Source organism: Equus przewalskii, chromosome 18 (assembly GCF_037783145.1).
Source record: "Equus przewalskii isolate Varuska chromosome 18, EquPr2, whole genome shotgun sequence".
Taxonomy (NCBI): Eukaryota; Metazoa; Chordata; class Mammalia; order Perissodactyla; family Equidae; genus Equus; species Equus przewalskii.
In genome coordinates, this window is record NC_091848.1 from 56,471,583 (window position 1) to 56,493,982 (window position 22,400).

The 22,400-nt window shown below is 40.7% G+C and overlaps 1 protein-coding gene across 24 annotated transcripts in view; it reads right to left on the reverse strand.

Moving 5' to 3' along the window:
* TMEM45A (transmembrane protein 45A) overlaps nt 1-22,400 on the reverse strand; it is a 77,469-nt gene that overhangs the window by 513 nt on the left and 54,556 nt on the right. For 6 of the 24 annotated variants that reach the window (XM_008517491.2, XM_070582077.1, XM_008517492.2 and 3 more), the window contains 4 exons: nt 16,661-16,852; nt 15,164-15,376; nt 13,611-13,795; nt 4,626-4,771 (listed from right to left, as the gene is read on the reverse strand). In XM_008517491.2, the coding sequence (XP_008515713.1) occupies nt 4,626-4,771; nt 13,611-13,795; nt 15,164-15,376; nt 16,661-16,850 (734 nt within the window). In that variant the 5' untranslated portion in view covers nt 16,851-16,852. Of the gene's footprint in view, nt 1-136; nt 3,035-4,625; nt 4,772-13,610; nt 13,796-15,163; nt 15,377-16,660; nt 16,853-17,061; nt 17,193-17,682; nt 17,928-21,948; nt 22,244-22,400 lie in introns of those variants that run through there. The other 18 variants (XR_011528984.1, XR_011528986.1, XR_011528987.1 and 15 more) reach the window with 12 other exon arrangements.

The window sequence follows — 22,400 nt, forward strand, 5'->3', positions numbered from 1 at the left end:
AGGCATCTCAGGTTACGCTGGGTCGGATAAAAGCCCAGAGTAACATGTATCTATATTACAACAGACTCCAAATTCTCTGTGCAAATGGGAGAAGCAACCCCCAAAGAAAATTACCTTTATTTGCCTTTGGAGTTACCTGAAAATTGTTTGTGGATTAAAGCAGGATATAAGTAAACAGATGCAATAGAAGATGTCTGATTATTCATAACTTTGATCATTTCTGAAACAAATAAGAGAATCTCAGGGCTGTAGCAATCCCAGATGAAATCAGGTTCTGCCGAGCTTCTCCATCAATGCGCATGGAGCTGTGTGCTCCAAAAAGGAGCCTCTCGTGTGCAGGAAGTGCATGCAAGCGACCGCTTCCCCTGCCAGCACCATGTCCAGTCTGGGCTGTACTGCAGCCCCTACTTGCACCTTCAGAGGGGGGCTTTGGTGCAGGCCACAGGCTGCTCAACTGCATGAGACAGTCCGTGATGAAGTCAGAAGTTGGAAGAAGTGCCCTCCCCCTTGTGACTGTTGTCACAGATTAAGAGAATCTCCAGGTTGGGGGAAAGCAGTGGTTATAATTTTTGACATTGGAAGATGCCAAGCTGCTTAGCAGCAGAACCTCAGCAGGCTCTTCACTTCTTTGATGTCGGAAGAACTAGGCAAAGCTTTTCCTGTGCATAATTATTTGTAAAGACATTGTACCGTGACCATATCAACAAAACATAGTTAACTTCTAGAAATATATAGGGATATGCAAACAAACTTGATAAACCAAACCATCAAAATCATTCTCATGTTTTGAAAAACTCCACTGGCTTCTCTGCATGTTTACTCTTATTTTCTGCCTTTCTTCTTCCAGTGAAGGTCTGGCCTGCCCCTCTCGATATGCAATGCCTTTACTTCTGCTTTGGATCCCATTAGGATATAAGCATCATAACAACAGAGACCTCGTTTTCTTCGCTGCCCTAACCCTAACCAGAGTCCAGAACAAGGTCTGCTACATAATAGGGACTCACACACATTTGATGAGTCAGTAGCCATTGGAGCAATCTGCCAAAAGTTCATATCAGTCACCTACTCACAGACGTTAATTCTTCAGTCCCTTCCAGCTCAGCATTAGCTCCCCCCATATACAACAACTGAGCAGCATCAGGAACGTCTGTTGACCCATCAAGAGCCAAGGAAAACCATTCGAAATCATTTGCCTTGATTATTAATTGACTATTGATGTTGCTCCCAATGTCTACAACTCTTCCAGGCACTATTCTCACGAATGGCTAATAGTCTTAAATAATTTAAAGACAGGGATAATGCTTGTGTCATTTTTACACCCACACAGTTATCTCCACATTGCCCAGCCTCAATACATGCTAAATGAAATGGGTTAATTAGTTAATTCACTCATTAGATTCATTCCCGATGACTTATGGAAAATAAAACACAGACGTGGCTACTGAATTACAAATTAATTATTAACGTAGACCCTACTGACCCCTTCTGTTTCCCACTCCTCCACTCTGGGTTCTATCTGCTATTGCTACAAGCCACCAAGCTGAGGCATGTTCAAGCTCTATCTTCATCCTGTAGCCTTAGATATTGGCACATGCAGAATTGGCCAGTGGGGACAGATTGAGGGATACAGTAATAAAGACGAAGTGCAAATAATTGCTAGTTCCTGGAATAATGCAAGTCCAGGAAATCAGGGTGAGGGTGTGTCTGGGCTTTTGCTCCCATAAGTTCTCTTCAATTAATATAAGAAAGAGTGGTGCTGAGACTCCGGGTGCACCTTGAGAGTTGATCTGAAAACCAACCTTCCTGAAGGCAAGCGATCGTTTGCCTGGCATTTGGTCATCTCTCTCCTGTTCTTCAAAATGGCTCACATGAATCATTGCTTAGCAAAGCAATCTGGAAATGGGCGATATTTCTCTACCATAAAGAGGAGCTTTTGAAATAGTTCTATGCAAAGTGGTATTTAAATATGAGATATAGTAAAACACACAATAAGATTTTGAAACAGATAGGTCTCTTCTCTGAGTTGTCACAATCAGGACCCTAGGCATGGGACTGGATGAGGCAATCTCTGAACCAATATTCTGCAAAGGTGGGACATGCAGCTTCATTTTTCAGGGACTTGGGGGCAGTCGTTCCATAACCCAGTTTTGTTTCCATGGTGATCTTTGTGCTATGTCAAACAAATTCTGATATAATGTCTGAAAATCCATCACCTGGGACTGAATTACAAACCACTCCACAGTCAAAGCCTGACAGACAGATCTTCAAAGCTCCTTGTGGTTTGAGGACGGAATTAGCTGCCATGAGACCTCACCAAAAGTCAGACTGAATCGTCCTGATATTTTTTAAGCTACTGCTTATTTATATCAAAATATATCAGAACATGAGCTCTTCCTGGTCTTATATTTCCGAGAGCAATATGAGAGCAAAACTCAAAAGCATATAAAACATGATCTGCAAACAAAGCCTATATTCAAGTAACTCTGAAACAGATCTATTAAAATAGCAAATAAGTGTTTCTTGAGTACCTTTTATGTGTTTGACAGTGTGCCAAGAGCTGTGAGAAATATGAAAAGGGTCTTTTCCTCAAGGAAAAGAAAATCTAGCCAACAGAAAAGACTAAATGAGCTACTAGTAAACCTCCCAAGATAGATCACAACTCTTAAAATCTGTGGTAGAGACTAGAGTTCTATAAAAAACTCATGGAGGGAGATGAGCAGGGGCTAGAATATTCACAGAAGTGTTTGTAGAAGAGATGGGCCTTTAATTTGGATATGCCAGGTAGAGAGAACTACATGGTCAAAAGTTAAAGGTGTCATGGGCAGGAGGGCATAAGTATGGAGTTTCTGGTTTCTAGAGAACTGTAAGTTGATAAGAGATTCATTAGGGGTCTGAAGATTTCTGAAACAGAAAGAGACAGTAGTCTTCTTTGGGCTCTGGGAGGGAGCGGATATGAAGTGGAGAGGTCTCTTGAATGCTGGCATTGTTCTTGGAGGTTGCCCAGCCCCATAGGAGATGAGGCCCAGATGTCAGCCTAGAACAACAGAAGAAGCCAAGTTTCACTCAAAGGCAGAGCCAGCCTTAACAAACCAGCTCATGCACCTGCTTAGGGGGAATGAAATAGGACTAAGAGAAATCAGTCCATGAGAAGGTAGAATTTCCCAGCACCCAAACACTTAGACCTCTAGAAGGAAGCAACTACAGTGAGCTGACCTGAAGCCTAGCAGAGACATCTGGGAGCTAGACAAGGAAGTGGTTTCCTTACTCAGAGACCCATTGCCAAAGCTGCTTCAGCAGTGAAGCTCAAAGATGCACAGAGCAGGAGAGGTGGCCTGGACCTATGTCTTGAGAGAAGAGTAAAAAGCTACTCTTGGCAGAGGCTGAGACCCTACTGGGCCTAGAAGCAGGTACTGCATTTTAGGAATCTAGAGAACCTGCTAGATGTGTACTGTCCAATATGGTGGTCACTATGCCTAAATGGATATTTCAATTAACTAAAATTAATGTGGCACTAGGCATATGTTAAGTTCTCAATAACCACCTGTAGTTCATGGCTATCCTAACAAAGAGTGCAGACACAGAACATTTTGATCAGTGCTGAAGTCTGAAGAATTAGCTGTTGGAAGCTGCAAGCCTAGGAGGTGGGATCAGCCAGGCCAGTGTGGTTGGCATTAACTACCTTAGAAAGAGGAACCATGTTTACTCCTTTCTATTCCTACTCATCCTCCAAGCTACAGTTTAATTCTCAATTGTGAGGAGGCCTCCTCTGAGCTCCAATGTGCTTCATTCTTCTACTACTTCCATTTATTGCATTCTATTTAAGTTGTCTGTATCTTCCCATAGGGTCTAGACTTTACACATTTTTTGAAACAGGAGAAGGAGGAGGAGGACAAGAACAACAAAAAGAATAAGAACAAGAAGAAGAAGCTTCACTGAGCTCTTATTATGTCCTAAGCAGTTTAAATACATGATCCCATTTAGGGACTATTACTATCCCCATTTTGCAAACAACAAAACTGATAATTAATGTGGTTAAAGAATTTGCCCAAAGTCATACAGCTGGTAAGTTGCAGAGCTAGGAATATATATTTTTATCAATCTGTTATGGCTCCTCACCCATCATGAAACATTTTATCAGGGTCCTTGTAAAAGCATGCATCATTAAACTGAATCTCACTTTTGGAAATATTAGAGTAAATGTCACATTAATCGGGTACTCAGATTTAACAGGAGACATACACATTGGTCAAAAATGACACCAAGCTTGGGAAGTGCTAGAAGTGATGTACATCTGGGCAATTGGAGGACTCAATGAAAGTGTGAGGAGGACCATTCAGAAGAGGAAACAGCACATGCAAAGACATGGAGGCATGGAAGAGTGTGTTGAAGGGTGACACGTGGGTCAAAGGCACAGGAGAGACACTGTTGAGTATTCTAACTTGAAACCAGCACTTCTTCCTTTTGTTGGAAATTTCATGTTTGCAGATAATTTTCTGCTGCATTACTCTGTCTTGTGGAAGGCTAAGGAATGAAATCCCCCTTTGAATTTTAAGTTCAAAACTATCAAATCTTGATGATCATATACCAAGGAATAGAACTTCCATGAACAAAAATTACTAACTTACCAGGTGACAAAAGCATAAATCACTCCAATGACAATAAACGTTAATGCATAATGCCAACAAAAGCATATGGTGAGGAACATAATGTTGTCATGATCGTTTGGATCCCATGCAGGACCACCACTGGGGGGATAAAGGACAAAACCAATCTGTAATTTAAAAGAAAAAGCACATATTAAAATAATCAGGCCATTCCCAAAGATGGAGCATTTCAAAATGCTTGGTTCCAAGATTAACGGTAACTAAGACAATTCCCATTATCTCAGATACTACAGATAAGGCATCAGGTTTTGCTGCCTGTTTCCGTAATATAGACACTATCTGCCAGGTAAAATTTTTGAAAAAAATTTTAAGGATATTTAAAGATCAATTTTCAAAATATGAATAGGAATCATATGAGGATTGGTGGACTTTGGAGAATGTGCTAGGTTTTGAAGCTGTGAAGCTTCACTCAGTTATTTCAAAATTAGGGTACAAAACTTTTTTAAATAAATAACTGCCCATGGCTAACATTACATTCAACGATCAAAGACTGAAAGCTTTTCCTCTAAGACCAGGAACAAGACAAGGTGTCTGATTTCACCACTTCCATTTAAGATTGGACTAGAAATTCTAGACAGAGCAATTAGGCAAGAATAATAAATATGGGGTATCCAGATTATAAAAGAAGAAGTAAAACCATATTCACAAATGACATGATCTTAGAGGTAGAAAATCCTAAAGAATCTACAAAAAACTATTAGAGCTAATAAATGAATTCAGCATACTTGCAGTGTATGAAATCAGCACACAAGAGTATTTCTACACACATGCAATGAACAACCCAAAAATTAAATTAAGAAAACAATCCACTTACAACAGCAGTGAAAAGAATAAAATACTTAGGAATAAATTTTATCAGAAGTTCAAGACTTAGACAAAACTACGAAACATTATGGAAAAAATCAAAGGAAATCTAAATAAATGGAAATACGTCTCATGTTCATGGACTGGGAGATTTAATATTGTGAACATGGCAATAACACCCAAAGCAATCTCATGAGATATTATTTCTATTTTATAGCTGAGGAAACCTACAGGCTCAGAATATCTAGTCTACAGTCACATGATTAATATGGTAGAACCAGAATTCAGATCCAGGTCTGACCTGGAGACTCACAGACTTCTCCCTCCATGCCATAGTCACAACTGTTTTTTAGAGCTTCCAAAGGAAAAACTCTGTTAAGTCACCTCCATCGGTCATCATCAATTCTACCAGTCAAAATGTTTACTGTTTACACCAGGAAAAGAGAAACTTTGAGCACCTCTCACTGCTAATCTCATTCGGACCCTCAGAGCTTCATATTGAAAGCTAAAGATTTGACCAAAGGCCTATGAACAGAGTTAACTGATGTGATTATACGGAAAGACATAGAAACACTGATGGTCATTTCAGGTTAACAGCAACTAAATTAGAGAGTGACGTCAGCATCATGGCAGAGTGAACTTGCCCAAGACTCTCTCCCCTCCAACATACAACAAAAAGGACATCCATACGCCAACAGAAGAAATTCTAACAGCATAAAACCTCAGAGAGAGGGCAGCCACATGACAGAGGGTAGAGAGGCAGGAGCCCACCTTGGAGGAGCTGGAAAGAGGTAAGAGAGAACTTTTCTCCCTCCCCTAAAGACTGCGACAACAAACATGGGATGATTTGTGAGGGAAGGAGTGGGGAGGGGTCATGTATTCACGAGATCACCCAGGACTCCAACAGGCCTTTGCAACCTAGAGGGAAGCCCTCAAACAGGATGAAAGTTTTCGTGGGGGTGACCTCATCTAGCCAAGACCCCAGGAGACCAGATAGTGAGAGCTATCAAGAAATCCTGGACTGCACGAAGGAGAAAGCCCCCATCCCCCCAATCACCCTGCAAACATCTCAGCTCAAGGCACAGTGCTCAGAATATGCAGCTCTTGACACCCACCCAGTGGTGATAGGCTGTAACTGAAACCAAATAATATCAGAATGAGAAAGAGCTGACCATCCGACATCAGAAACTACAACAAATCTCCAGACCAGAGAGAAAACGACAAGCACCCAGAACTCAGTCCTGAGGACACACAAATATGTAAGCTAAATGACAATGAATTCAAAATAGCTATGACCAAAAAACTCAACGAGGTAAAAGAGAATGTAGAGAAACAATTCAATGAGTTCAAGAGCTACTTCACAAAAGATATTGAAACTATAAAGAAGAATCAATCAGAAATATTAGAGATGAAAGACACAATGGAAGAGGTAAAACAAAACACGGATTCCCTGAATGCTCGAGTGGACATCATAGAGGAGCGAATCAGCATAATTGAAGATAGACAGGTTGAAATGCTCCAGACAGAGGAGGAGAGAGAACTAAGACTAAAAAGAAATGAGGAAAGCCTCCAAGAAATATCCAACTCGATGAGGAAATGCAACATAAGAATTATACATATTTCAGAAGGTGAGGAGAAGGAGAATGGAGTAGAAAGTGTGTTCAGAGAAACAATAACAGAGAACTTCCCAAATCTAGGGAAAGAGAGGGAAATATGCGTGGAAGAAGCTTCCAGATCTCCTAGATTTGTCAATGTAAAAAGACTTACTGCAAGGCATATAGTAGTAAAACTGGCAAAAACGAATGACAAGGAAAGAATACTCAAGGAGCAAGGCAGAAGAAAATAACCTACAAAGGAACCCCTATGATGCTTTCAGCAGATTTCTCTGCAGAAACCTTACAAGCTAGGAGAGAAAGGAATGACATATTCAAAACTTTAAACACAAGAATCTTCAGCCAAGAATACTCTATCCAGCAAAAATATCCTTCAGATATGAGGGAGAAATTAAATCTTTCCCAGACAAACAAAAGCTAAGGGACTTTGTAGCCATGAGACCCCCTCCTACAAAAAATCTTCAAGAAGGCCCTCATACCTGAAAAAAAGGAGGGGGGGTGGAGAAAGGGGTCACAAAACACAAAGTATGGAGATAAATAGGTAGACAGAATCAGAATAGGATAGCAAATATTCAACTACAGCATTAGGCTAAAGAGAAGGTAAACACCAAAAACAAAGACAATCTTGTCACTTTAACCACACACTCACAACACAAGTTGGAATGAGATATGAGAGAAACAATGTAGGAGGGGAGGAGGAAAGGAACTGAATCGGTTTAGACTAAGGAAATAAGAGGCCATCAGAAAATGGACTATTTTAGACACAAGAATCTGAATACAAACTTCAGGGTAGCCACTAAACAAAAAAGTAGAACAGAGACACAAAGAATAAATAAAGAGAAAACAAAGAAACACTTCATAAAAAACTACATAATTCAATGGGTAGATCAAAATATACAGGACGAGAAACAAAGGAAAAGCAGGAAAACCAGAAAACAAGTAATATAATGACAGCACTAAGCCCTCATATATCAATAATCACCCTAAACGTAAATGGATTGAATTCTCCAATAAAAAGACACAGACTGGTGAGATGGATTAAAGAACAAGATCCAACAATTTGCTGCCTCCAGGAAACACACCTCAGCTTCACTGACAAACATAGGCTCAGAGTGAAGGGGTGGAAGACGATACTCCAAGCTAATGGCAAACAAAAGGAAAGCAGGTATCACAATACTTATATCAGACAAAGTAGACTTCAAGATAAGACAGGTAAAGAGAGACAGAGAGGAACAGTATATAATGATCAAAGGGACATTCTGTGAAGAAGAAATAATGCTTATAAATATCTATGCACCCAACAAAGGAGTACTAAAGTTCATAAAGCAACTATTAACAAACCTGAAAGAAGATATTAAAAATAGCGCAATAATATTAGGGGACCTCAACACCCCACTCACATCAATGGATAGATCATCCAGACAGAAAATCAACAATGAAACAGTGGAATTAAATGAAAAGTTGAACCAATTGGACTTAATAGACAAATATAGAACACTCCATCCAAAAATAGCAGAGTACACATTCTTCTCAAGTGCGCACAGAACATTCTCAAGGATAGACCATATGTTGGGAAACAAGGCAAGCCTCTAAAAATTTTAAAAAATTGAAATAATAACAAGCATCTTTTCTGATCATAATGCTATAAAGCTAGAAATTAATTACAAGAAAAAAGCTGAGAAAGGGACAAAGATGTGGAGACTAAACAACATGCTATTGAACAAGCAATGGATCGTTGAAGAAATTAAAGGAGAAATCAAAAAATATCTGGAGACAAATGAAAATGATAACATACCACACCAACTCATTTGGGATGCAGCAAAAGCCATATTAAGAGGGAAATTCATTGCAATACAGGCACACCTTAACAAACAAGAAAAATCCCAACTGAGAAATCTCAAATTAAACCTAAGTGAATTAGAAAAAGCAGAAACAAATCCCAAAGTCAGCAGAAGGAGAGAAATAATAAAAATCATAGCAGAAATACATGCAATTGAAACAAAAAAGGCAGTAGAAAGGATCAATGAAACAAAGGGCTGGTTCTTTGAGAACATAAATAAAATTGACAAACCCCTAGCCAGACTTACAAAGGAAAAAAGAGAGAAAGCTCAAATAAACAAAATCAGAAATGAAAGAGGAGAAATAACAACAGACACCACAGAAATACAATGGATTATAAGAGAATATTACAAAAAAAATAGGCCAAGAAAATGGATAATCTAGAGGATATGGGTAAATTCCTAGACTCTTACAACCTCCCAAAGCTGAATCAAGAAGAAACAGACAATCTGAATAGACCAATCACAAGGAAAGAGATTGAAACAGTAATCAAAAGCATCCCAAAGAATAAAACCCCAGGACCAGACAGCTTTCCTTGGGAATTCTACCAGACTTTCAGAGAGGATTTAAAACCTATCCTTCTCAAGCTATTCCAAAAAATTAGGGAGGATGGAACACTTCCTTACACATTCTACGAGGCCAACATCACTCTGATACCAAAGCCTGACAAGGACAACATAAAAAGGAAAACTATAGGCCAATATCACTGAGGAACATAGATGCAAAAATCCTCAACAAAATTTTGGCAACCCGAATTCAGCAATACATCAAAAGGATCATACATCATGATCAAGTGGGATTCATACCAGGGACACAGGGATGGTTCAACATCCCCAAATCAATCAACGTGATACACCACATCAATAAATTGAGGAATAAAAACCACATGATCATCTCAATAGATGCAGAGAAAGCATTTGACAAGATCCGACAGCCATTTATGATACAAACTCTTAACAAAATGGGGATAGAAGGAAATTACCTCAACATAATAAAGACCATATATGACAAACCCACAGCCAACATCATACTCAATGGCAAAAACTGGACGCCATCCCCCTGAGAACAGGAACACAACAAGGATGTCCACTATCACCACTCTTATTCAACACAGTACTGGAGGTTTTGGCCAGAGCAATTAGGCAAGAGAAAGGAATAAAAGGAATCCAAATAGGGAGTGAAGAAGTGAAACTCTCACTGTTTGCAGACGACGTGATCTTATATATAGAAAACTGAAAAAAAAAATCCATCAGAAAACTAATATAAATCGTTAACAACTATAGTAAAGTTGCAGGGTACAGAGTCAACTCACATAAATAAGTTGCTTTTCTATACTCCGATAGCAAACTCACAGAAAGAGAACTCAAGAATACAATTCCATTTGCAATCGCAAATAGAAGAATAAAGTATCTAGGAATAAATTTAACCAAGGAGGTGAACGACTCATACAATGGAAAGCATAAGATATTATTGAAAGAAATTGATAATGACATAAAGAGATGGAAAGAGATTCCTTGTTCATGGATTGGAAGAATAAACATAGTTAAAATGTCCATACTACCCAAAGCAATCTACAGATTCAATGCACTCCCTATCAGAATCCCAATGACATTCTTCACGGAAATAGAGCAAAGGATCCTAAAATTCATATGGGACAACCAAAGACCCCGAATTGCTAAGGCAATCCTCAGAAAAAAGAACAAAGCTGGAGGTATCACAATCCCTCAATTAAAAATGTACTACAAAGCCATAGTGATCAAAATGGCATGGTACTGGTACAAAAACAGGCACACAGATCAATGGAACAGAACTGAAAGCCCAGAAATAAAACCACACATCTACGGACAGCTAATCCTTGACAAAGGTGCCAAGAACATACAATGGAGAAAAGATAGTCTCTTCAATAAATGGTGTTGGGAAAACGGGACAGCCACATGCAAAAGAATGAAGGTAGACCATTATCTCACGCCATACACAAAAATAAACTTAAAATGGATCAAAGACTTGAAGATAAGTCCTGAAACTATGAAACTCCTGGCAGATAACATCGGTAGTACACTCTTTGACATCAGCCTAAAAAGGATCTTTTAAAATCCCATGTCCTCTCAGACAAGGGAAACAAAAGAAAAAATAAACAAGTGGGAGTTCATTAGACTAAAGAGCTTCTGCAAAGCAAAAGAAACTAGAATCAAAACAAAGAGACAACCCAACAACTGGGAGAAAATATTTGCAAATCACATGTCTGACAAGGGGTTAATCTCCATAATATACAAGGAACTCGCACAGCTGAACGACAAAAAAACAACCCCATCAAAAAATGAGCAGAGGAGATAAACAGACATTTTTCCAAAGAAGATATACAGATGGCCAATAAACACATGAAAAGATGTTCAACATCACTAATCATCAGGGAAATGCAAATCAAAACTACATTAAGATACCACCTTATGCCTATTAAAATGGCTATAGTCACTAAGACTAAGAATAACAAATGTTGGAGAGGGTGTGGAGAGAAGGGAACCCTCAGACACTGCTGGTGGGAATGCACACTGGTGCAGCCACTATGGAAAACAGTATGGATATTCCTAAAAAAACTAAAAATAGAAATACCATTTGACCCAGCTATCCCACTACTGAGTCTCTACTGAAAAAATTTGAAATCAACAATCCAAAGTGACATATGCACTTCTATGTTCATTGCAGCACTATTCACAATAGCCAAGACATGGAAGCAACCCAAGTGCCCATCGACTGATGATTGGATAAAGAAGATGTGGTATATATAAACAATGGAATACTACTCAGTCAGAAAAAAGACAAATTCATCCCATTTGCAATAACATGGAAGGACCTAGAGGGAATGATGCTAAGCGAAATAAGCCAGTCTGAGAAAGACAAACACCAGACGATTTCACTCATAGGTGGAATATAAACACACACACGGACAAAGAAAACAGTTCAGTGGTTACCAGGGGAAGTGGGCACAGGGGGTGAAGGGGAGCACTTATGTGGTGACAGTCAAGAAATAATGTACAATTGAAATCTCACATTGAAGTAAACTATTACGAACTCAGTTAAAAAAATAGCAACAAAAGGGGAAACCCAAAGAAAGCTGACAAGAATATTGGAGATAAGAGCAAGATTAATGCCACTGATTGCTATTCCATTAATAATTAATGACTTTAAGGATCTGAGGGAAGAAGCTGTGGGCTGTCACAACTGAGAATAGGTTGGCTTAATGTTGTCCCCTTTGGCATAGAAATGTTTTCATATTTCCCCAAAAGCTTTTCTAAGGAAGAGCTATGAGGTTAAAGTCTTTGGGCATAAATCTGTGATTATTTAAAAGTTTTTCCATCTATCAGTAGGTCTAGACTAGTTTCTTTTTTTACCTGGTGGCCAGACTAAATAACGTTTGGAGCCTTAAAGAAAAATTAATGAACATTTAATACCAACGCAAACACAGACACTGGCAGGAAATGAAGGTTTAGCCATAGAAACTCTCCCTACTCTTAGATTCCTCTGAAAAGAAAAATGGCTAGAGACTTGGGTGAATTTATCATGCTTCCATGTTTTGTTGGTATGTGTGGTGTATGAATGTTTATGGCCAAAACTCTGTCTTAAGCTAATAATATTACACTGTGATTTGCTTTTCACCATATTTTTTCTCTTGCTAATTTTCCATACATGGTAAATACTAGTGCATGAAATAATATATAGACAGATTAAGTGCACACATACACTCTTGGAACCGTAACTATGGAGGTGTGAGCTGATTGAGGCAAATGCTCAGATTGGTCACTTTGTTATAACTTCTATATAGATGATTGGGTAATAGGCCAACCTAGAGAGAATTTCCCTCCCAAATGGGTTCCCTACAAAATTGGTTCCTTTCCTGAACCACATTACAGTCAAATATATTTTCTCAAAAACCTTACCACGTCATGTCATTTTAAAAAGAAAAAAAATTCTCTCAGGCCCATTCTTTCCACGAACCATCTTCTCCCTGAGTCCCTATGTGGGAGAATATTCCCAAAGCTCGCTTTTGCACTTTGTCCTTCCCAAGCTCCCTCCCATCACTGTCAAGATTAGGGGGTGGACAGAATAAAACGGGAAGAGCCTGGGATTTGGGGTCAGGCAGACCTACATTTCGATTCTAGTTCCATTATTGTGTGATCTGGGAAAAGTAACTTGGTCTCTGGTTTTTCCTTATCAGTAAATTGGGGATGATAATAGCTAACTTCCAAGTCGTTGTGAGGACAAAATGAAACAATGTGTATGTAAAAGTCCTGCACAGTGGCCAGCACACAGTTGTTTCTCAATAAATAATAGTTTTCTCCCATTCGTGCCTGCCATATGTTTCTTGAGCTTATTACACATTAGGCTGTAAGCTGCTGCTTTAGTAACAGGAACTGCCTCCAACTAAAAGCACCAGCTCAGAGTTCCCACATAATAGATATTCAGGGGTGTGATGAAGGTGTACACAACCCCTTCCTTCCTCACTGCTCTGCCGACGCTCCCACCAGGGCTGCTGGGCCACTCAAAGAAACACCAGCTCTCAGTGGCCACCTTCTCACTGTAGGCAGCACAGCAGAAGGAAGTCTCTGGGTTCTAGAGCAAAATGCCCCAGCAAACAAAGGGAGAAGTTTACAGACAGAGACACCGAGCACTTGAACTGGAGGCCCCAACTCACCTGCCATAACCAGCTCCCCTGAAGCAGGACAAGGCTTGTCCGCAGAAGCTCCACAATTACATTGGTCCGTGTGAAGAGCTCCACGAAGGCAACCAGGCCTGCCAAAAAAGTGACCAAGACCAGCAGCTGGTGCAAGAAGATGTCCAGCATTTCCCGGCCATGCGTGTGGTTGTAGAAGATAAAGGCTGATAGAGGGACAAAACATAGTTTGCGCTTTTCAATGAAACCAAGGGATACTCACTGGTTTTTTTTTTTTTTTTTTCTCTCTCTCTCTCCTTCTCTTTCTCTCCACAGAATCTTACACACACTTGTCCAAAATAGTAGGTGCCTACTGCTTCCCACGATAATGGAACCCTCTCCCATTTTTGGAGTCATCACTACCTCTTTAGAATGGAATCTTTGAAATCTAACACTTCTTTTCCCTTCCCTGACCTTTATTCTGTACTCTAACATATCACAACATCTTCCACTAATAAATTTTGAAGAATCTTCTGTGCAGCAGGATGAATAAGAAGCAGGACAGGGGCAGGGGAGCAGGACAAGTGCACAGAAGAATGAGACAAAGCCTGGCCTCAGGGAATTCAGTCCAGTGAAGAAGCAAATATACACACAAATCCTAAGAATGGACTTTGATGGGTATGCCAAGATGCTCAGGAAGCTCTCAAGAAGTAGTAACTAACTACACTTTTGAGGCCCTCGGACAGATTCTAGCTTCATCTTGATCCTTTCCATTTAGATGAGGAGAAAAAGATGTTCGCTCAAAAACCTAAACCCAGAGATAATGAGAGCCACGCTGCTGGTCATTGGTGCCCATGCTTTGTAGCCCTCGTTCTCGGAGAGGGGCTGGCAAACGTCCTTATCTTCAGATGTGGCAGGCAAGGGGGACAGTTAAGAAATGACTGCCTCCTGATAATTTAGGGCTTTTTTAGTTCCATAATCCACTTATTCCTTACAAGTGCAATAAATGAAAACAGATCACTAAGCACTTATTTCCGGTGTTTCCATCTACAGCAACGGGGAGAACAACCCAACAAAAAATGTTTTTCATTAACCTCTCAAAATCAGGACCTCATATTTTTATGTGACTGAATTTCTTGGACCCTACCTATCATGTGATGCTGGAGTTTCACTGCATTAGTATGAGAAAGGCCAGTTAGTAGGTGGTGGAAACTGCTCTGCGGTGAGCAGTTACCTCATTTCAGGATATTCCTGCTTCACCACGCTGAGCTGTTTCACTTGTTAAAAATGGAAATGAGGATAATCTCCAGAATATCCCAGAGATGAATAACCATTGTAGCTGGTTCTTTAAGACAGATGTGAAATGTGGATGAAGCACAATGAATGATTGTGCTTGTGCAGTTGTACTTAATGAGTCAATAGGGAGCGAAAATCTTTGGCGTCCTGACGAGGACATCCAAATAGCTCACCATGGCCCAAATTGATGGTCCTGTGGATCAAGGCTGCACCAGGACACTAATGGAATATCATTGCAAAGGGTGAGACAAATGTCCAATAATAGTGAAAAGGACAAGAATATCCTTACTTATACTTACCCTCCACAAAAAACGCATTTGACAACATTAACTTGGTTAAGGACGTAGGAAGTGAACTGATGGTGAAACATAAGATGTTCATCACACCCAGCAGGCCAAAGAAGAAATACATGGTGAAATGATGCCAGCTCAGGAGTCGGACCCACTGGCCCTCTTTATGGTCATATAGGACCAGGTGGGGTCCTGCAGGAACGAACTGTTCCCCAGTCATGCCTGCAGAGGAATACATCACAGTTTTAGCGACCCTCTCCAAGATTCTCTCCAATTTAGAGCAGGAGTTTGCAGGAGGATTAGCCTGCTGCTCAGTCCCATCTGGTGTCCTTTGATGACACTGATTCCTCTTTCTGGGCTGTTCCCTAATAGCTGAGCACTGGTGCTGTAGGCTTGTTTTAGATGTTCAAACACTGGTTTGGATAATCACTTTTCATCAAAGATTAACCAATTAAGTCACAAAGCTATTTCGGATCTTCAAAGCTGATGACGTTAGTTCTTAGTTCTATGATCAGTTCCACTGATGACCTTAGTTACTATTTTAATCTAATGACTAGATAAATCCTGAATGATTTGGGGTTTGGATTTGTGTGATCAGTACTTTCTTCTTACATTATATAGGCTGATTACTTCCTCCTCACGTGCTGCATTTTTGGATAGCTGCCACAAAGGAGGGAATTGTACTTGGTTCAGGATTAAAAGGCTAGAGTTCAGCTTTTCCCCAATTAAGGAGAACTGAGAAAGCAGAGACTGACACGGAATATGGTCTAGTCAGTTAAACAGTTAAATTTTCTTAATGATGTTGCCTTATTTGTTAATTGATAGAATTTGGCAAGGAAATTCTTCTCTATGGAAATGGTTACTCTGTAATTTGATGGCCAGAGCAAAGACCAATTGCCATGAATCAAGAATGAAGAAATCCAAAGAGAAATTAGGAAGTGTTGCCTTTCATAAAGGAGACGCTGAAATGGAACTCTAAAAACACAGAACATTTTCACAGAATCTTAGAGTCAATGGAAAGGCCTTAGAAGTTGTGTAGCCTAAGTTCTTTCTCCAATTTAGGAATCACACAAAAAGGACAATTGCAGGAGGCAAGGTCTTCTTCAGCCTGACCCCTCTCTGCAGCCTATCAGCAATGACTTATACTGAAGCTTTCCCATAGTCACTCAATTATTTTGGTATCATTTTGAAAAATGGTTTCCATAGAGTTTACTCTTTCAGGCATCAGGATAATTAATATAAAATTATTTCAGAGCCTCCAACTAATTCTATGAAGGAAATTTCACCTTAAGTAGACAGGAAAGTAAACTGCTACGGAAAACTCATTAAGAAATAGGCCTTTGTATAAACACGAAATATTACCTTCTGACAAATATTAGATAGAAATTATAATTAGAACATGTGTTCAGAGATATTTTTGAATAGAAAATTTATTTTAGCAATTTCTTGGTTTGATATTGAAAATGCCCAAAAGGAGAAAGCAGAACACAGAAATTGTCCACTCACCAGTTAAAGCCATGCAGATCAGTACGATTCCCTCCAAAATTTCTATTCGCTGGAATAACGCTTTGCAACCAAGGTAGGAAGTCCGCTTGTGCTTTTTGCAGGCATACTTGAGAATGCACTTTGCAGTCCACCAAGCACCCGTGAAAAAGATGAAGCTTCCAGGGAGGGCATGACCTCTGAAACTCCCCATGTCTACCAAGGTAAGAACATATAGAAGTTGAGATATTTCATTTCCAGAACTCAGCCAAAACATCGCTGGTTCCCATAAAGGACACTCTCTTCTGATGATTATGGATGTAGCACGGATTCTGAGAGTCCGCTATTAGTGTCAACAGCAGTGGATCCACTGCGACATCAACAACACCAACAATAAGAAAAATTCACATTCGTTGAACACCTACCTTGTCCTCGGCACTGTGTCAAGCATTTTACAAGCAATCTCCAATCTAATTTTACAGTATACCCATGCACAAGGGATTATTATTGCATTTTCAATTGGGACACAGGTTTAGAGAAGTTAAATGACTTCCCCAAATCTCACAAGTATGAAGCAAAAGTTTTGTTGTTTTTAACAGGAAGCTCTAAAGGATTTCTTAAAACGACAGCACAGGCTCTGCCATACAGTCACGCTTTAAGCATACATGAAGGAAAGTAATGCGAAAGCTTCACCTGCAGATTTAAAACTTGAAATGATATGAAATTGCCTATAAATTTTTTTTTTAAATGCTTTTTTTTTTAAGATTTTATTTTTTCCTTTTTCTCCCCAAAGCCCCCCAGTACATAGTTGTATATTCTTCGTTGTGGGTTCTTCTAGTTGTGGCATGTGGGACGCTGCCTCAGCGTGGTCTGATGAGCAGTGCCATGTCCGCGCCCAGGATTCGAACCAACGAAACACTGGGCCGCCTGCAGCGGAGCGTGCGAACTTAACCACTCGGCCACGGGGCCAGCCCCTATAAATTTTTTTAATAGGTAATTTCAAAGTATCGAGCATCAAGTATGCGGAGGAGACCATTAGTGCTCACCAAATATCTGTGTACTCCTCCACACACGTTTCCCAGCCTCTCCTCCAGTTGGATCAGAATCGTGTATCTAGTTCTGGCCAGCGGGCTGTGGCATGTGTTCCTTCCCAGCTGAGGCAGTGAGGAGCCTACGTGACTCCTTTAGCTCTCTCTGCCCTGCCCTTGCAGCCTTGGGGTGGCACATCTGCAACCTGGAGGCCTGCCAACCAGTCTGCTTCACAGTTTGCAAGAGACAGCTCTTAATTGTGCTAAGTGACGGAAACATTGAACAGAAACGCTTTACCCCAGCCTATCCAGATGGATACTAAGCCAAATCAAATTGCAAATTCTGTGTACACAAAGCTACAGGATGGAACAATTATAAACAGAAATAACCTCCGTTTTCGGTCAGTGCTATGAAAAATTAGTCTTGAATTATGTGTGTTTTAAGTTATGTGAGCGGCCCTTTGTACCATCAACAAAGTAACAAAGAGAGAGCTCAGAATCATCCTGATGGATCTGACAGTAGTCAGGAGAACTCAGGAAAAGTGGTTTCAGGGTCCCCCCCCCCCGCCACAACCCAGCAGAGTTCTTTATCTCCTTGGCTGGGTACTGGGCCTCTCCGTTCAGGGCAGACCCCCTCTGGGTTACTTCCACATCCCTCTGACACAAATGTGAAGTTTCGAGGGGGAACTGCGAAGCTGGTTCAAACACTAAAATTCTCTTAAATCTCCCGTTGAGACCCGAGACAGACATCTCAGCACACCCCTGAATCATCCAGAGCTCCTGGGAGGCTCTCACTCAATCTATCACATAGCGCTGAGGGCAGGTTCTTGCCCTTACTCTGACTCCAGTTAGCAGAATGGGTGGTGGCGTGTCCCTTAGCCTCTCTGAGCCTTCGTTCTTAATTAACCAATGAAGGAGCTGGTCTAGATTGATGCCCGGAGCCCGTCCTCGCTCTAACATTCTGTTATTCGTTATCTGAACCACCACCTTTGCACTCAGTTCTCCTGTCTCTCTTGGCAACCGTATGAGATTGAAAAACTCTTCACATGGGATTGAAAATACATCAAGACTGTAAATTGTTTGACCTTTTCTGGAAGGGAATGGAAGGGATATGTTTTAAGGAACCTTAAAGGTTTTAACTTCCTGGAACAGGAAATTCACTTCATGGAATTTATCCTAAAGATATAACTAGAAATATGCCACCAAATCAAAAACAGTATACGTGCCTACAATTAGGAGATTAATTAAATACATTTTGCAGCCACTAAAAATAAAGTTTTCAGATACCTTAAATGATAGGAGATATAGTTAGTGAAAAGAATAGGACTGTAAAAAACTGAGGAGAAGGGGCTTTGGATTCAGACTTACTGGATCTGAACTCCAGCTTTACCATCAACCAGCTCATGACTTTGGACAAGTTATTGAACCTCTTGGTGCCTTAGTTTCCTCTTCTGTAAAATCGGACAGCCACAAATCTTCTACCTCGTAAAATTAAAATGAGTTACCCCAAAGCGAATAACCCACAGTACTATTAAACAAGCTCACGTTATCCTCAACCCACCTCGAACTAACAAAGGAAAACAAAAGTAAAACCAGACAAGCAATCCCCCTTGGATGCTAAATGCAGAAAAGCAAGAAGCAGTCACGCCGTTCTCTGGGCAACCATTCATGCACTGCCTATAACATTTCTCCTGCTGTTGTCTTAGAGGGTTACTGGAATCTTCTGTGGTTATTTAACTTCTTTTTTTTTTAAAGATTGGCACCTGAGCTAACAACTGTTGCCAATCTTTTTTTTTATTCTGCTTTATCCCCCCAAACCCCCCCTGTACACAGTTGTATATCTTAGTTGCAGGTCCTAGTTGTGGGATGTGGGACGCCGCCTCAACGTGGCCTGACGAGCAGTGCCATGTCTGCGCCCAGGATCCGAACCCTGGGCCGCCGCAGCGGAGCGCACGAACTTAACCACTCGGCCACGGAGCCGGTCCCTATTTAACTTCTTGACTGCAAGTGGAGAACAAGCTCCTTGAAACCAGGGACCATGAATTTATTCTTCTTTCTATTCCCCATTGGACCTAGATAGCAGCTTATATACTGTGAAGTTCTAAGTTAACAAGAGTAACTAAACTCTTCTTATAACATAAGATCATATATTTATAAAACATCTCCAGTCTGATGTCTCCAAGGGCACTCAAACTCAAACAATCCGAAGATTCAGCTAATTATCTTATCCACAAATCCCCTGCCAGAAAATCACTTTTCCCCTAGTCACCTATTTTGATTATCACCACCATTCATCCACTTGCCCAAATTCAAAGTATGCAAATCATCCTAGAGTCCACATATTTCCCTGAAAATTAGTTGCTTATTGAAACCTACTGCTTCTGCTGTCTTACATAAACCCTCTCCTGCCCCAAATTTGGCTGGCTTCCCCTATCTGCTTGGGGAAATCTTCCTTGACGGCCCAGACAGGAGAGGGCCCTGCTTATACCTTCTCCAGGTACCCTCTTCTCACTTTAATGAATTCTTTGTGTGGCTAGTTATTGAAGGTCTATCCTCTTCATTAGACCCTGGTCCATCAGTGTATAGTGAGAGCCTGTGTAGCAGGCAATTGGGGCCTTTCAGAGATTAGGGGCCTGGTGCATCCTCCATTTTTTTGAGCTTCTTGGTATATTTAAAAGGAAGAAAGATACCAAAACAGAGTTACAAAAACTGTGGTTGCTTTTAAACATTTATATTTACCTAAGAAATACTTTCAACACACATACAAAATATATTGCTTATGTTGGAGATGACATAAAAATTTAAATTCAAAGCCTTTCCTAAATGTGTAGCTCCTGGCCAAACAATCTTCCTGACCCACCTCCGTGACCAGCTAACAGGGGCCTGCTGCGTCAGGGCTGCGCAGACCACTCTATCTCCACACAGCCATTGGGATGTGATGGGGAGGCAATGGGGAGTAGTTGAAGGTTTTCGAAGAGAACTATCAGCTGATTAGAGTGGAGGAAAAAAACGAGTCCTTGTTCCCACTTTAGTTATTGAACTGCTGTATCTGTAGCCTTTTAATCTGAAACAATCTAGAGGTTCCAGTTGTTCCCTGTTTGAAAGACCCAAACAAAACAACATCAAAGCACGTTGCTATGTATTTGCCTGGCTAGGGGACCAACAGACCCAGTTGCTCCTGGCAACAAAAATGGCATTTGCTTCACTTTCACTGTGGAGAGAAAAAATTGCCCAAATCCTCAAACATCACTTCGCTGTCATGTCCGAAAATACCATTACCCGTAAATTTATCTTTTGTTTCCTTCCTTGTTATTGCCTGCAGGTGCAACTTACTGCCGGTAATAGCCAAGTCTCCAGAGATTGATTAGATCTCAATCCAAAGAGCAGACACATTCCCCTTGGAAGGAAAACATAAGGCTTTCCCCACCCACAAAGCAGAACATATGTGCCAGACACACAGAAACCCAGGGGAAATCCACAGGAGGGGAAGCAAGAAGGTCTTTCCTCAACCTCCTCCCCGCCTGATCTCACCACCTATAATCTCATGGGGAAAGAGGCTTGCCCAGGCCTAAGACGGTGCAAGCTTCAACCACTGGCTTCCAGCTGCAGTCCATCCTAAACGTTCCTACTCCTTCCCCATCAAAAGGACCCTCTGCTCCTGATGACACCCAACATCATCCTCTGGGTTAAAGACAAGAAACGCCTCCTTACATCCCGCTTGGCTCCTTCTTTCTGACTGCCCCCAACATACACACACACTTACTCACCACCCAAAAGGGGAATATTTTTAAACTTTAGCACTTAGAGATAATATTAGGCAAATCTCGAGATCTAAACCAGGTGTTAGGTGTTAATTCCCGGTGTTACGGCCACATAAATCGCAGACCAGACCTGTGCACAGAAAGAGGAGAGAACTCAAAACAGCCCAGAGAGATTCTACAGTTGTCTTGATGGAAACTCAACCAAATAGCTAACTTCAGTATAAAAGGAAGTCCATGGGGAACGACTCAAACTAAAACTTCATCTCGAGCCACTACCAAAATAAAGTATTTCTAAATCTTAATTAGTGACTCACATTTCAAGACACATTTTTAAATTTCAATACACTAAACCAATGTGAACTATTTCTTGAGCTTCACTTTACTATTTGCCTTAACTCTCAAAGCAATGTGTGTACAAGCAAATAAAAAAGCTTTAAATATTTTGATTCTCCATCATTCTCTACCAGCACTTTCTCTCCCAAATTTCAACTGTTTCAAGCTTTTTTGGCTAAATTATCCTTACCTTCACACTTTCCTCACCGATAAGTCCAGCTCAAGTCTCTTCTCCTAAGAGTTGACAATGGTTTCAGTCTTAAGAAGGAAAAGCAAATGCTGCCTGGGTCATCTAAAATTGCCTGCTCCTCCTCCTTGGAAAGTAAACCAATGTGCTCATCTCTTTCCAGCTTGATGTCGAGTAGATAAGCCTTCAGAATATGTCACAGTGCTTGCATAAATATAAATCTAGGGACCACACCCTTTTGAACATCCTAGCTTCTTGTCCAAACGTTGTGCCTAAGAGGAGTTCTCTATGAGAACTCGTCTTGCCACCCCACCCACATGGCCACTAGCCTGAGTCACATGCCATTTCCTATGAGAACCAAAGCCGATAGAGATTGAGCACATGCGCGCTTTGCTGTCTCTCTTCCAGGCCATCAAGATGGACGGCAGACCAAGGGAATGGTTATGGTGGTAGCA